Here is a 17556-nt window from a genome sequence, read left to right as displayed (position 1 = left end):
AAGGCCGACAGGACTAATATAATTGCTACAAACTTCATTTGAGAGCAATTAAACATCAATTGGGAGCTATTAAACACCATATCGCCACTAACAACTACAAAAACGCACCAATATTTCTCTGAAAGTGAAGAGATAAGCTGACTATAAAAATTGCTAACTTGGGCCAACGTTCAATTTGCTTAACCGCCTGTTCTGTGACTATTCATACTACACTATCATATTGTTCACCTTAGCAATCAGTTTTTTTTAATTCTTTGCCGGGTGTTTTATTACTTTTGAAAACGGCGTTGAATAGTTTATCCTGTATCAATTTTTCATCTAATCGCTTAATAAGTCGCTTAACGGGGGCTTTTTCAATCTCATTTTGGCCTTCATTTCGATCTCTCATTGGGCGATGCATAAAAAGCGCAAGTTTTCCCCGGTCATTGGGTGACAAATTTATTCGTAAGGTCCCCATCTAATTGCTTGAGTAGGAATTGTAAAATACTAAAACTTTCCAGAAAAAGATGAAAACAAACTGTTTAAAAAAACAAATTGTCAAAAAATTTACTTGGAAATATTCTACATCAATAAGTCATCGGCCACAATTATTAACTGGCTTTGTCAGTTCATTTCTATCACTTTGGTTGTCTGGTACACAACTGTCATCAACTGTGCAATTTCGTTTGGCTCAGTAATCTGGCTGTAGCTAATATCCTGAAAGAATAATCCATATAAAATACCAACAAAATAAATTAAATGGGCTCAGGTGACGAGATATCATTAGAACTACTTAAAAGTGCGAAACAATTTGGCAGTGCGATAAGAATAATTATAACGAAAACAAAATCAACTTTTATCCTACAAATTGCTCGTCTGCAATTTAGCCCATCGAAAATATAATCATGTCTGTCATTGACACCTTAAGTCACCTGGTTCCCAGAAACTGATCATGAAGATCCCATGCAAGGGTCGCTTTCAAATTTCTAACATACGGAAAAAAAGCAAGTTTTTTGCTTTTCAATTTATTTTAATTGAAAGGGCAGGAAGTTCCTGTCAGACAATGCAATCCAGATGAAAAAAAAGTTCCAGCATCGAGCTCTTGAAATTGAAACTCCATATTTCAAAACCCAATTGCAATTCCATATTTATTGAAAAGTTGCATAAATTTTTGACAATTGACATCGAAATTATTTACTACCAATTTTCAAACCCTACAGAAGTATCATTACCCTCTGACGATAGAAAACCTAAGATGAAAAATGAAAAAATGAAGATTTATTGTAAAAGCGCCAAAACTCGCGATATTAGTACCTTCAAAATCAATTGTTTGTCTCTAGAAAACAGCAGTTACGCATTTTCAAGCCCGTAAAAAGTTTCAGGACTTGTCCTGCTTTTTTAAAAACAATTTTATGCCGGATATTTTGTTATTTTTGAAAATGTCGTTAGAAGAATAGTTTATCCTGTTTTAATTTTAATCTAATCGCTTCATTAATCGCTTAACGGGGGCTTAAAATTTCAAGTATTCGAAAAATCAGTAAAGATTTCAAAAACCTTGATAACAATTTAATTGGGAAGTCGCTAAAATGTGTTATATTAATATCTTAAAAACCATTTCTTTGTCTCTAAAAACTGAGCAACACGCAGATTTTCAAAAACCCCGTAGAAGTTTCACGTGAAATATAAAATATCGAAAAATTACAAATCAATTAAAAGCGAACAAAATGCAAACTTTACTGAAAATTTGCCAAAAATCGTTATTATTTTCAAAACCATTTCAAAAAATGAAACAAAATTCTTCCAAGCAAAACATGCTGACAGACTCCCGGAATATAACCGCCATTGATTCCCAAAACACCGATTCGGATTGAAGGTGTAAACAATGATTAAAATTGATTGTTGAACAAAAACATTTTTAAAGTGCCAAATGTTTTAATACATTTTAAATACTTTTAATACAATCTTCTGCTCAATCGGTGCGCTGCGCAACTCCAGTCAGAAAAACGTTAACAAATAAAAACACACAATAAAAGATCAGAAAAAAATTTTTATATCAGTACAAATTGCGATGTATTTATTCTTGAAATGTCAAATCTTAGTAGCAAAACCTATATAATAGCTCTAGGCTAAATAGTTAACAAGAAAATTTATTGTCAAAAATTAAATATAGAAAGAGCAAAACGCTCAAAAAAATAAAATGTGCAAAAGATCAAAAATTACCCATTTTTTTAACAAACAATTAAAAAATAAATTCAATTAGGTCGAAAGACCACCTAAACCACTAAAATAACTGAGTTCAACCAAAACAATTCGGCATACGCTAGAAAAAATGGAATAAGATTAAAAAAACTGTAGCAAGGTCCAACAGGTCAAAATGGCAGAAATGGCTCAAAATTGCGCCCAATAGTTAAATATTTTTTATCAGGTGATCAAAAAGTCATCAAATCACACAAATACTAGTTGAGTCCATTCAGAGAAGCGCCATTACCCGATAATTTTAAATTAAAACTTATAAAACTGCTTTAAAAAATCTTTCACACCTATATTTCTCGCTCTCTGAATAATGCACGCACGAAAACCACTCTAAATTTTCCTTCTGCTTTCGATTTCTTTTCAATATCCTGTAATATAGAAACCACCCATTAAAAAAGAGCATAACCGACTAACGTCAAGCGAATTGTTCTCAAACGACCCACTAGCGGTTGGTTTCGTCAGTATCTAGCCACGGCTTAGTGAGGCTATCTCTAGCTCAATTGAAGGGGCGTGCGGAGAGCGCGGCGGGGGTGGGGTGCAACAGGGGGGCAATAACGTTGAGAGGAAAATCTTTGGCTCCATGGGGCCCTACTGGGGGTGTGGGATCAATTTCTAAGAACCGACCTTCACACCATAAGTGTAGTTCTTCCCGCCAAAACAGTTTCTGTGAACTGAACACTTGGACATTAGTGAGCAAATGGGTCTAACGAAACATCGCATAAGAAGACCAACCAGATTAAAATAATTGATACAAACTTTGTTTGAGAGCAATTAACAAGGATTTCATAGAAAGTGCCAGTTAGGACATTTATGACAAAACATTTCTACAGTAATTCAGCAATAATGAGGGTAATAGATGATGACACCACGCCACATAAAAGCAGCTGAAGTGCGGCATCATAAAAGAGTTAAGGAAAGAGAGAGAGAGAGAGAGCGAGGAATATTTTCCATGACGGGATTCGACTCTGCAAGTTCTAGTTTTCTAGCCTTGTTAGTAATTAAATCATATAAAAAAAAATTGAAAAGTGCAAAATTTGAAAGGAAAATTTCCAGATTTCAAAGAGGAAAAAATGTTCAAACCTGTTTGTTTCTGGAGTTCTGTAATGTAACCCATCTGCAGGACATAAAAAGATTCATTGGCCAGTAACCATCGTTAAAATCACAACAGGATAAAAAAAATCACAACCTTTATTACTTCAATTTTTGATATCTTCAGAACCATTTCATTGTCTCAAGAGACTACTATCCAGTATCCATATTTCAAGCCCTAAATAGTTTCGATGACTCATAAAGATCCATGAACTTGGAACATGAAAATTTTCCAACATGAAAATTTGAAAAATTTAAAAACTTTATAAAAATTGCTGAAACTCGATTCATTAAGTATGGAACATAGCCGGCACATTGCCGGAAATTAGCCACGATAGACACTTCTGGCCTTCCATGAATTTAAATAACTCAAAAAATAAGGTAGACAGATCGACCACCAGTCATTTAACAGACCACTAGACTTTTTGGGTTAGATTCGGAGTGTTAAATTTATGACATATACGGTCTATGAGAAAAAAGCCCTAAAAAAGATTTTTCAAACTTGATATTTCAAATCAAAAACTCAAGACCAATAATCAAGAACTAGGACATATAATTTAGATGAACTACTTAGATGCTCACTATTGATCTTTAACTAGTAAATGTTCATAGAAGTTAAAGTTCCATAAAAGACTTCAGAAGTCATTTTTTTAGTGAGGTTGAGTCACACAATTGACCTAAAAGCAGAAATGACGTCACGTACCAATTTTAACTGCAACGCAGTAAAAGTCACTGAAGTCATTGAAAAAGTCAATTCCAAGAAGGTCGTAAGAGTCATCGATGGAGACGACGAATTAAAAAAAAAAACCACGATGTTCCCAACAATAGCCGCTATCGGTTCGCGGCTATAAAAAACCATTTCATTAATTCTAAACAGCGCAGAAGCCTATTATAAAACCTTGGAGGACGTCCCTGGGCCACTGGGGCCAGGAAAAACTGAAAAATTCGAAAACAATCAAAACTTTCATATTTTGAAAAAAAAATTGCTAAAAATTGTGATATTAAAATCTTGAAGAACAATCTATTACATCTAGAAACTATGCAGTAACCTAATATCAAAAACTAGAGGAGATTCCTTGGCTCTTGACCCTGGAGAAACCTAAAAATGACAGAAACTTGCAAAAATCTTAAAATTGCAAATTTTATTAAAAAAGGCTAAAATTTGTATTATTTGAAGTTGAAAACTAATCCATGGCCAAAAAAAAATTTCCAGTAACCTATTATTCAACCCTAAGAGAGGTTTTCTGAACCCTGGGCCAAAAAAAACTTAATAATGACAACATATGTCAAAAAATGAAAATGCAAATTTTTTTCAAAAAACTGCAAAAACTTCTTATATTGAAAAGTTGAAAACTAATTCAAGGCCAATAAAAAAATTTAAGTAAATTACTATTAAACCATTAAGGAGGTTTTCCGGCTCCAGGGTCTGGAAAAACTTGAGTAATACAATAAATGTCATAAAAATTGAAAAAAAATTACAAGTTTTATCAAAAAATTATTAAAATTTGTGATATTAAAAAGTTGAAAAATATTTCATGGCCAAAAAAATTTAAGTTACTTGATATTAAACCTCTTAGGAGGGGTTCCGGCCTCTGGGTCTAGAAAAACTCGAATAAGGACAACAAATGTAAAAAAAAATGAAAAAATTGCAAGTTTTGTCAAAAAAATGCTAAAATTCGTGATGTTAAAATGTTGAAAACCATTCCATTACCCCTAGAAACTGTGTATTAAACTATTATCAAACGTAGAGGAGGTTCCTTGACAACTAGGGCTGAAAAACTCAATAAATGACAAAAAATTTTCAAGAAGTTTGAAAAACATTGTGAAAACTATTATTTAAGCAGCCTCAATTTTTGACTGGTCCAAAAAAATTTGAACAATTACGAAAAAAAAACAAGAAAAATTGCAACATTTTGGGCTCAAAAACTCCTAAAATTGACCTTTTAACCTTAAACTACGGCCTTCCTAGTAACTTCACCACAGTAAGCACTTGAAGGACTACTAAACGCGGTTAAGGGCCTCTAATGAAACTTAATGCCCACTGGGCGCTACCTGTTTATCCCGTTTTTAAAGACGAAAAGTCAAATGGGTCGGACGAAAAATCGGTCAAGCGGACAAATCGCATTAAAAAGATCAACAGGACTAATATAATTGCTACAAACTTCGTTTAAGAGCAATTAATCAGCATTACTCCTCCGAGTCGTAAAAATAGGAGCGCTATAATAAAATAGGAGCGCTGAGGGCGGCTATTAAACAATCTCACTTTGGCTCTTAATTCGCTCACGGCATCCTCTCGCTTCGTGAACTCCCAGATGATTACTTTCCACGTAGGCTCAGTGTAGAAACGCGAGTCAATCACTCGCACCATGACGTCATCGACACGTAAGTAGAAACGAAGGAGAAGGAGAAAGCAGCTCTTCATTGCACGCAATTTCACACTCAACTGAGCACAGCCGTTGTCCGAAAGCTCATCTTCGAACAGGATCAAATTTTGGAAAAAGAGTATCGGTTCCCTCCTCATCAATTTATCCACGTTAATGAACTCGTATTTGTGCTGTACATCCCGTATCTTAACACAAAATGCGGTCCAAATCAATTTAAATAATGGTTGAATGAATCGGTCCGCTGAGAATAAAGCTTCATGAAACCTCAATTTACACTAACTTTTAATGGGAAAAGTTTTCTAAAAAGATGTTACTTTTAAAAGGAGAAATGAAGTAAAACAACTTTTGTAATTCTTTTTTGTCGATAAATTAATACAATGTTATAAGCAATTAGGAATTTCAGAAAAGGGATATCTTTAAAAACTGAAGAAGATTCTCCAAGAAAATTTCATACAATTGTTTTGCTTTTATTAGATAAAAGCAAAACAATTGTATAAATTATTTATTACTTCGCTAAAAGTCGTTAAACTTAAACAGTGAGCATAAAAATATCATAGTTTAGACAGGATCAGAAAATGTTTTCAGCAAAAACAACAAAATTGCATTTTCATCTCGCGAAAGGCAATATCGGATGCCGTAGTTATGCAGACGCAACCAGAACTCCCCAATATTTTAATTATGATCTGCGAATACAAAAACAAATTTTCTTAGAAAAACCTAATTTATTTAAATTTTCGGAAGCAAAAATTTTATATGTTGGAACTAAATTGCCTTGGCAAACTGTGATGCCTTGCGCACTGAAATAGCCGCAATAGCTTCGTAAATATGCAGTCTCAAAAAGATAGTAAAAGGAACAGAATAAAAAAGAAGCTTTTTATTAAACCATGAGATGTTGTGTTTTGATTATTTAGCTTAATGCTGCTTCTATTCGTTGATCTGCCATGTTTGTGGAAATTTTTCAACACAGAAATTGTACTGTTAAAGTTAATGCATTGAAACTTACTTTTACTTGCTAAAACTTGTATAGCAATTAACTTGGATGCTAGCAAAATCTTGAATGCTAGCAGGGGCAAAGAATCGAGAATGACAAAAAACTCAAATGTAAAATAAAAGTTAGCAAAAACTACAAAAATTTGCTCAAGTTCTTTATTCTAATGTCCACAAAACCATGAAATATGTGACTAAATTATTGGCATCAACACATACAAAACCTTTTAAAATATTAATGGCTTCCGCAGATCAAAAAAGTTAAAATTTTCCAAAAAAATTGAAAAAACTTTATGGAAAAGTCTTCAAAACTTAGAAAACTATTACAAAAAAACTTATTTGTCACTATAACTATTCAGTAACCCATCGTAAAGCTCAAAAAAGTTTCACTGAGCCCTAAAAACTGCTTTATTGAAAAGTCACCAAAAATTGAAACAATTAGATATCGAAAAGAATTTTTTGTCTCTACAGACTATTTAGTGAACCAACCTGAAGCTCATAAAAGCTTCATTGTCCCCTTCGGAAAAAGAAGCTTTAAAAATGACATTTTTTAAAAAGAACTTGATAAAAACGGCAAATTTTATTGAGAACACGCAAAAAATTGAAATGCTTTTTAAAACTTTATAACCGTTTCGCTGTCTCTAGAAACTATCCTGTAACCCATCTAAAAAGTTTCTTTGGCCCTAAATAGCAACAAATGAAATAAAAGATTTTCAAAAAATTTGACAAAATGCAAATTTTATGAAAAGCCGATAAATTTCTTGATAATGATATTTTCAGAACCATCCCATTGTCTGTAGAAACGTTCCAGTAAATCATCTTAAGCCCTAAAAATGTATAAATGGCCACTAAAGATAGAAAGACTCCAGAAAATCGGAAAAACTTGAAATGCCAAAAATGACATGTTTACAATAATTGCTTCAAACTTCGTTCGAAAGCAATTAAAAATCGTGTTATTCAAATGTAAATGCATTCATATTCCATTTGCCTATGAAATTAAAGGGAGGAAGCAAAGGTCCAGCAAATGAATGCTGGAAAACCTGAACATCCCTCATTTGATACTCGGCTTCAATGAAGCCAAAAAAATTGCGGCTTGAGGTATCTTGTAGCAGAAAAAAAGAGCCTCTGGTATGAAGAGAACAATTCAGCACGAAACTCAAAATACTGAAAAAGTAGGGTTATTCCATAAGATGAGAATGTGGCCGACAAGATTCCCTCAAAAATACATTGTATTCTAAACTTACAGCAATGTGCAGGGCTCTAGGAGCCGCGTCAAAGCGCTAAATTATTACTACACTAATTGGGTGTCAAGCCGTTCGTCCCGCACAAAATTTTTACAGGTATTATGTTACACGTTCAAGACTACAACAGCCTCTGAGCCATATATTTGCGCTGCGTAAGAAAGTTCTATAACCAACAAATGAGAAAAATTGGAAAAACACTTTGATGGGCTAAAACTAAGTAATCAAGCCATCAACAAAGACTTCGTCGCATTACTTTCTTTCGCAGCCCTTGAAAAGATGAAGAACTTCAGAAACGAAACAATTAGCTAGAAAATTTTGAGTTGTGAAATTAAAGTAATTAACATTTTCAATTTCAATAAACAGTTAAAATGCATATTATTATAACACGATTTCGAAATGCACATGAAATTACATTCAGATTGCGACAATCAGCAGTATTTAAAATCAGATCAAAATAAACCGACTAACGTCGCAAAAATTGCTGTCGAAACACAGGCGTTACGTAAATTTTGCGGGTAAAAAAACATCAGACGAAGGTAGGGAGCGAACCCCGACCTCCTGAGGCCGATTTCTTTACTTCACCAGAGACATTAACCACTCGGCTATCAAAGCCTAATCATCGTTTCTCTAAAAATCGGTTTTGTTTGAAGAACAAACTTTATTTCGGGGTGAGAGCAATTGAAATCACCCAGAAACCACATCGAAGTGCGTGAAAAAGTCACTTGAGAAGTCAAAGATTATTCTAGAACAAAAGGGATAAACGGTCAAGCAAAAATCTGCAAAACACACACAGACGTTTACAATAATTGCTTCTCATTCGAGAGCAATTAAGAATGTACATAAACTATATGCATGCAATTATTTTACATTTCCTACTTTTGAGTTAGTTAAAGGCAATTAAATTAAGTTTATGTCAGTTATGAGAGTTAAAATTATTCATCCACTAACCCTCGCAACGGCAAAAACATCAATCAATGGCCCAACCATTAACTACCAACTCGAATATAAAATAAACAAACAGAAACCGACTGTCGGATGAATTGGTCCCGCACAACAGGCAGGGGGCAATTTAATTTAGGGTGTAGCTTAGAACTTTTTGGGTGCAAAAACTCGAATCTGATAGGCGTTCAAACCAGCAAACTCCACGATAGCTGTCAGACATCTTAACCACTAAGCTACCACCGCGTTGTTACTAAACCACTAACAATCACTTTTATATTAGCAGCAAACTTCATTTCAGAATGAGAGCAATTGAAATTACTCAAAATGAAGAAGTGAAGCTAGAAGTCACTTGAGAAGTCACAGAAGGTTCTAGAACAAAAGCGCAAAAATGATCACACAAAAATTTTCGAGAAAAAACCAACAAGTTAACAATAATTGGTTCAAACTTCGTTCGAGAGCCAATAACAACCAATTTGAATATATGTTAACCAAAAAGACGTCCGAGCTAACCTTCTCTTCAGGAATGTTGAACAAGGTTCCAAAGTACTCGGTGGTGAAGGTCCAGTCAAAGCGAAGAGTCTCTCTATTGATATATTCACTGTCTTTCCTATAATATAAATATGTAAAGAAACAACAGGGCACAAAGGAAGATCGCATTTAAATTACCTGCAAAATTAATCAATCTGATTAGAAGGCATATAAATAAAACAAAGCCTCTTTTCAGTTTGTGCCCCCAGCTTAGTGGGTGCATATTATTTGCACCCCTCAGCCCACGTGTCATATTTAAAAGTGATTCACTATATAATGGCACTTGCTCTATCAATGGGGGGGGGGGTCTATAACGTACTTAACAAACTAGTGGAGGGCGAGGTGGGGCACAACAAAGAAAAAGCGAAGAACCAAAACAAAATAATAAAATTATTCTGGCAATTTCCAACTGATGTTTATGCCCCCTTTATGCCAGCACCACCATAATGGGAGCGGAGATTGCAACCGCCATTAGGGGAACGGGTAGTAAGACGTGATTTCAACTAATCTGGTAGTCAGGGCAGAAAAGATCAAAAGAAAAAGTTTCACCCCCGATGTGCCTCAAGCCGTTGACCCGCTTGATGCACATCGGGATTGAAACAAAAAAAAATGAAAAACATAACCGACTAACGTCGGGCGAATTGCTCTCAAACGACCGGCGAGCGGTAGGCTTCATCAGTAGCTAGCAACAGTTTAGTGAGGCTAGCGTTAGCTTGATTTGACTCTGCAACTTTTAGTTTTCTAGCTTTGTTAGTAAACAAATCAAACTGAAAAAAACTGATATTTTAAAAATTAGCAAAAATATTTGCAAAAAGAAAATCTTCCGGATTTCGACGTGAAAATGCTCAAAACTACTTTTTCCCTCTGGATTTATGTCAAGTAACCCATTTGCAGACTTGAAAAATTTCGTTGGCCAGTAATGATCGTTAAACCCAGAAACGGACAAAAATACCCAAAAAATTTGAAAACAATCGCAAATTTTAACAAAATCTTGCTAAAATTTAAGATATTTAAATCTTTACACAATTTCATTGTCTAACGAGACTATCCAGTATCACTATTTCAAGCTTTAAATAGTTTCACTGGCTCATAAAATCCGTTAACTTGGAACATGATAAATTGCCAAAAATTTGAAAAAAATTAAATTTTATCAAAAAAGTGCCAAGGCTGGAGTCATTAAAAAATTGATAACTATTGCAACAGTGGGGAAGGGGTGGTGGCAACAGCGCGGTGAGGGGTGGTGGTATTAGGTGAGTTGACAGTGAGGGTGTCGCCAACCTCTAAGAACCGCCCTTCACAACATAAGTAAAGTCTCCAAAACAGTTAGAGCTGAAGTGCTCTAAGAGCACTTAATGCCCACTGGGCGCTAACTGGTTATCCCGTCTTTGAGGACGAAAAGTCGAAAGCGTCAGAAGAAAAACGGTCAAGCGAAAAATCGCATAAAAAAGACCGAAAGGACTAATATAATTGCTACAAAATTCGTGAGAGCAATTAAATATACAAAAATAACAGCATTTGTTTCTAGAGGTCAAAAGTGTTCTAATTTGGTGCCATTTTCAGTTTGAAAAAATTTATACTTAGTTAAGCTTCGGAACTGATTGCTATTAAGCTGAAAAATAATCCCAGCTAGCAAGCAATCGCTAATGAACTTTGATGGCCTAATGCACTATGACTTAATGAACGGTTCAACCTGTTTCTTCGATATTGCTCTTTTGAACTTGACCGTATTCACTATATTGCGTAATTCAATGAGAAAAAGATTTCAAAATCCAGTCACTTGAAACAGTGATGGACGTAAACCAGGAGTCAAACGTGAAAAGCATGAAAATTAAAACGAATTTAAAGCGTAGCAGAACAAATCAGATAATTTTTATTCACTAAACAAAGAAAACTGGACTTAGAATGGGCTCGCAAATACATTAAGGAAAAAAACAGTCAAAATCAGAGTATTTCCGCACGTGAACAAAAGAAACGATAGAGAGAAAAGGAATTTTTCGAACACTGTGGTCTCACTCAATTCCAACTTAGATAGGGTAAAATTCACGCAGCAAACCAACTCGCTTTATCGCTCAACTTCCAGTTTTGGCGTGAGCAAAATCACTTCTTCTATTTGACCGTAAAATCTTCAAAAGGTGCTAACAGATGTTGAAAAAGACAGCGCCCAGAGACAATTAAGAATTCACTGAAATGTAAAAAAACTTGAGAGTTTGGGATGGGTAGTGTGGAATGGGTAGTGAGTTGTGATTTCAACTAATCTGATAGTCAATGCAGAAAAGGTTTTAAAATAAATTACATACATCCCAGTCTTGAAGCTAGTTAGCTCAACAATGGCTAGTATACTTAAATTGTCTTTACATGTTCACCTGGCAAAACAACAGAAAACTTTTACGTTAAGCTCTTTAAAAAATGACAAATTATACTAAAAGAACGGATGAGCAGCATTACATTATCTGTATAACACTTTTTCAGCAACATTGTCAAATCTTACATAAAACGTATTTTTAGGAAGTTCTTTGGCAATAAGTACCTAGTTGTAAACTTTTTTATCTGGTCCTTTGATATACTCAAATGGATACTCAAACGTATCAATCTCATAGGACCAAAAATGTAGAGAATAGAAGATTAAGCTACCAGTTGCAGCACTGAGTGGGACCAACAAATTGTCTATCGAGAAATAATTGTCACAATTTCAACTGCCAAGATCTTAATAATAATTTCGAAGAAATTATGTACAATGAAATCCGGTAGCTGTAACGAACGGGCTACTTCAATAGTTTAACTGACCATGTGCCTAGTTTCTGGAGCTTATTGAGGTAATTAGCATTACTTTGTGAAAAAACGAAATCAATTTTCCGATAACTTCAGCTGACAAACTAACAGAAATGCATAATTTTTGGTTTAAAAAACGTTGAATAAGCTATTAGCGCAGATAACTGTCTTCTTGTATAAGTAAAACGAATTTTGTCTAAAGTTGGAAAAGGGCCATAAATCCTGCACTCGTTGCCCTTCAGTGGTGCACAGATATTGATGATCCAAAAATTCCTGTTAATTGCAAACTCAGACAATTTAATCTATTAAACTTATTGAATTTTTGCACATTTTTCATTGATTTTTGCTACGGTAGCATTTTGCTTTCATTACAGCGAAATGCTGCATAATTTATAAGCGAGAGAAAAAAGGAGAGCCCTAAAATTCATGATTTTTGGAACCTAAAGGTTAAGAAAACAAACTTTTTGTCAATTTGAAGGGGAGGTCACTTCTGATGGGAGGGGCGAAGGTGGCAATCAGTTCGCCGAGTTGCTTCAAATGGCGTTATTCGAGACCACCAATAGTACTTGAGCTGCAGGAAATAACAATTTCAGTGGGATTTTCAACTGACTTTTAGTAGGAAATTGCGACCAAAACTAATTTTTAATTGTCTTTTTACTAAATTATGCAGAGCTGCGTATATCTGTAAATGAGCGAGCAATTTAGATCACGCAAAGCTCCAATAATCAAGGACGAGAAAGTCTATCAAAGAACCGAGGAAGGTGAAACGAGCAACAACAATACACGAGTAAAATCAAATGAGTACTATCATTCGAGAGCATTTAAACGAAGTCAAATGACTGCAAAATTACTAACATAGCTGGCAGATTGCCAGAAAATAGCCGCAATAGATTCGTAGATCGGCAGTCTAAAAAAACAGTAAAGACAGATCGAAAAAATTCGCCTTTTCATTGAAGGCTGATCTGTTATATTTTGATTAAAAATCTGTATAAGTTATTGCTGCCTCTATTAGCTGACGTCAAATAACCTTCATTTAGAGTGACACATACCCATTTGACCTTATCTCTTTGAGTTAAAGTAAATAAAAGTCAATTTCAAATTGAGGAAGTCATTTTTGAGAGTGAGGTAAGTCAAGTGTGACCAAAAATTTAATCACGCGCATGAACAAAAAAACTCGCTCCACTAAGAGCGAAAAATGACATCACACATGCAATTCAGTTGAAATTGCATGAACGAATGAATAAAAAGTGGCTGTGACGTCATATGGTCGTAACAAAAATCATGACGACGAAATAAAAAACATAGCAGGACAAGTCCTGACGTACAATTCAAAGAATTTTCATTGACTAAACAAAAAACTAGACCTGGAATGAACTTTGAATGGATTGGACAAACCATTTAGAAAAAAATCCGATCCAAAAAATTGAAAAAACAGTGAAAACCAGAGTAAAATTGCCGCATGTGAACAAAAAACCACTAGCGAGAAAGCGAATTTTTGTTCTAACACCGTTTTCTCACTCTACTTTAAAATTAGAGCGCAAAAGTTTCGCACCGCAAAACTACTCGCTTTTTCGCTCCACTTCCTGTTTCGGCGTGACTACAATCACTACTCTAATTTGACTTCAAAAATTATGAAAATGTAAGAACAGATCTTAATAAAAAAAAGACAGCGCCCCAATACAATTCAAGTTCTTTGAATTGTAAAAAAAACCAAGAGAAGGCCAATTATAGCCCCAGCTATCGCTGTGCGGCTATTAATAAAAGAAAACCTTTGTCAAAAAAACTCAGGTCAGCAAATTGTATCTGCTTTTATCTGTTTCGGTGACTTGTACACTATGAGACTAGTAAAGCTCTAAGAGAATTTCTCGGCGACTTGAAGAGCTCTGGACTTATTCCATTTATCCCATTTTCAAGGACGAAAAGTCAAATAATCAGGCGAGAAAACTATCAGAAAATTCGGTCGTGCGAAAGACTGCATTAAAAGACCCGCAAGACTATTATAATGGCTACAAACTTAGTCTGCGAGCAATCAAAAACTTCTTTTGGCAAACTGGTCCTTGAACTTATTTGTTATTTAACCCCCAGCTGACATCATACTAACCTGGCTTCTCTCCATTTCTGGGTAGCAGCAACTTTGATGTTGTCGTCCGGAGTGAGACTCACTTTGCCCAAAGCATCTCTGGCATTGAAGGAGATGGTACCATAGGTAGAAGAGTCTGTTGAGAAACTAATAGACACCGAGTTGTTTAGGAACACCATCTCTGGCATTTGAGGCAGTTTCAACTCCTCTATTAACCTGAAAATAATAGTACCCCGTGTAAATTATCAACTCTTCATACCTTTCAAAATAATTAGCAGATCTGTACAAAATCCGGACACTAAGCTCACGTTTTCGTCACCCAGTGCAATTCCAACTCTTCTTTGAGTAATTCCGTAAAAAAGTTGCGATTGAATAACACATCTAGGTTTTCTTAGTTTTTTCCATAATTCGTTCTCTGCTAAAACATAGCAGGAGGAATCCAGAACGGGCTACTGTATTTGAAGTTTTAAAGAATTTGAGCAATTTAGTTCACATTACTATATTTCCGTTGAAAATTGTCTCCAAAGGTCTTATTTTAAGAAAAATAACTAACCGACTAACGTCGGGCGAATTGCTCTCAAACGACCGGCGAGCGGTTGGCTTCCTCAGTAGCTAGCCACGGGGAGGGGGTCCGGGGGCTGATTGGGGGTCAACAGGGGGAGGGGGGGAGGGGGGTCTCAACCTCTAGGAACCGCCCTACACACCATACGTTATAAGTATAAGTCTCAAAACAGTTCGAGCTGAAACCGAGCTGAAAGGCTCTAAGAGCACTTAATGCCCGCTGGGCGCTACCTGTTTATCCCGTTTTTGAGGACGAAAAGTCAAAAGCGTCAGACGAAAAATCGGTCAAGCGAAAAATCGCATTAAAAAGACCGACAGTACTAATATAATTGCAACAAACTTCGTTTGAGAGCAATTAACAAAGAATATAGCTGGCAGATTGCCAGAAAATATACACGATAGCTTCGCAGATCTGTAGTCTCAAAAAGATAATAAAACAGACTGAAGAAATTTCTTTTATTAAATCCTGCGATTTATATTTATATTAAAAATCTGTTTAAATTATTGCTGCTTCTTTTAGCTGCCCTCAAATAACTTTCAATTAGAGTGACACACACTCAATTGACCTTATCTATTTGAATTAAAGCAAAAAAAAATCAATTTCAGTGTGAGGAATTCATTTTTGAGAGTGAGAAAAGTCACGTGAGACCAAAAACTTACCCAAACAAAACAACTCGAAAAAAACTGGCTCCACAGAGAGTGAAAAATGACGCCACATACACAATTCAGCCGTAATAGCAGGAATAAATGAAAACGCAAATTTGAATTGATTGTGACTACATGGTCCTTACAAAAATCTTGAGGAAATACACAACAGGAACAGCCCCGAATTACAATTCGAGGAAAGGAAACGATAAAGACAACACTTTAAACAGCCTCCTATAAAGAACCAACTTCGATAATAAACAGATCATATACAAAAACGTCGCCGAAAGTAAACAGAACAGTATAAAAATATAAAAACGTTTTTTTTTCAGTTCCTTTTTAGACAACTAGGGTTATCGAACTTAATATGTCCAACAATGTCGAAAAAAACTTTACACCATGTGAGTTTAAACAGCAACTCCAACTTTGTAGCGAACCGCTGAGAGACTAAATAAAAGGGTTGAAAACATTTGTCAAAAACCGGTTTTAACGAAGTCACTGAAAACAAGTGGCATCAAAAACATTAAAAATCGCAATTAAAATTGAATTCTTTAACATCTATCGCATTATCCGTAGACAGAAAGCAATATCAACTTAAATGAGAACAAATGGTTCCCCACGGGAGAATAAATGGGTCAAATGAGAACAAAAGTAGCAAATAACGCAGGCAACAATCAAATGTTCTATTTTTAAATGGTTTCAAAGTCAAAACAATCATTAGCAATAAACGAAAAACCTTGAATGAATTCAATTATGACTAAGTGAGAGCAAATGAGATTTGTCATTAACGAATAAACAAAAGAACGACAAAAAACAATGACAAAAACGTGCAAAATCTAATCCAAAATCACCAATACTTTTCAAAACAAATCGTAGCAAAGTCGTTAAAACTGTTGGCTAAGAATAAACAATTGTGCAAAAACAGAAGCCAAATTACCGCACGTGAAAAAAAACTGTCCAAATCCAAGAATCTGCTTAAACTCAAAATTCTAACTTAAATTTAATCAGTTTGAAAAAATGTCACGCCTTAGAACTACTCGCTTTTCGCTCATTTTACTACCCCGTTAAAATCACTACTCCAATTTGACATCGCATTGACAAGCAAATTTGAAAAAAAAATTGTGACCAGACAATTAAATAGAGCGCACCAATACAATTCAAACTGTAAAAACAAGAAGGCCAGTGATCAATAACAGCCCCAGCTATCGCTTTTCGACTATTAAAAAAATGTTACAAAAGAGAAGTTGCTAGCCTTTCTAACGAAACCAACCAATGATGCGTTGTCAGCAAATTGCAAAGAACGTAAAAACTTCTCCTTTTTCCATAATTTTGAAAATGACGAAACACATTGTTCTACAATTTGAAATCTCCCATCTTGAAAATATTGGTATTTTAATGAACATTTTTCTGCAACAATCGAGATGAACTAATTTGAATAAAAAAGCTGTTGTGGAATAAGCCAATCGTGAAGGTGTAGCAATTATTTAATTTAAAGCTACGCTTGTATATAATTCAATGCGACAAACCCATTTTTTAATTGCACCCGAAACACTTGTTCTTCACAGATCAATCTCAGATATGAATTGTCTCCAAAGCACCAAAATTAACTAGATATAACTAGCAAAAATTGATTGTTTTACAATGCCGATATATAGAGGGAGGTCATTTCAAGTTTGATTAGCTTTTTTGTCAACTCACTTAGAGAGCAAATTCAAATCCCAAAAATACCATAGTTAAGAAAAATTGTTTTATTATTTAAGTCAGAGGATGCAAAAAGAAATATTTTTGCAATTTTTCCGGCTAATGATTTGCTCGATCAACCAGGATGATAGGTTAATTGCTATGACTTTCTCGTCCAGTGAGGCGCAAAACGCGCCAGAATTTATCAGTTCGCAAAAATTATTCATACTTATTTGCCTCAATTTTTGGTGACATATTTTTTTTCGACAGGGTTCACGCCAACAAAAAGTACTTTTTTTTTTAAAATATACCCATTTTTTTAAGATACAGTATTAGTTTTTATCTAGAAAAATGCAACTCCAAATCTTGTAATCTGACAAATACAATGCTTAAATAAATATCCGAGACTTAGGGT

General features: G+C 34.8%; 1 protein-coding gene across 1 annotated transcript in view; it reads right to left on the bottom strand.

Moving 5' to 3' along the window:
- Positions 1-517: 517 nt before the first annotated feature.
- LOC142334696 (TIP41-like protein) overlaps positions 518-17556 on the bottom strand; it is a 75411-nt gene continuing 58372 nt past the window's right edge. Inside the window, exons 3-6 of the mRNA XM_075382931.1 lie at positions 14277-14471; positions 9389-9485; positions 5585-5890; positions 518-696 (exon numbers count right to left, since the gene is read on the bottom strand). Of these exons, the coding sequence (XP_075239046.1) occupies positions 604-696; positions 5585-5890; positions 9389-9485; positions 14277-14471 (691 nt within the window). The 3' untranslated portion in view covers positions 518-603. The remainder of the gene's footprint in view (positions 697-5584; positions 5891-9388; positions 9486-14276; positions 14472-17556) is intronic.

The sequence above is a fragment of the Convolutriloba macropyga genome, chromosome 2 (genome assembly GCF_964194025.1).
Source record: "Convolutriloba macropyga chromosome 2, txConMacr16.3, whole genome shotgun sequence".
Lineage (NCBI taxonomy): Eukaryota > Metazoa > Xenacoelomorpha > Acoela > Convolutidae > Convolutriloba > Convolutriloba macropyga.
The sequence above is the reverse complement of the archived record's forward strand: the minus strand, read 5'-3'. Positions and strand labels throughout refer to the sequence as shown.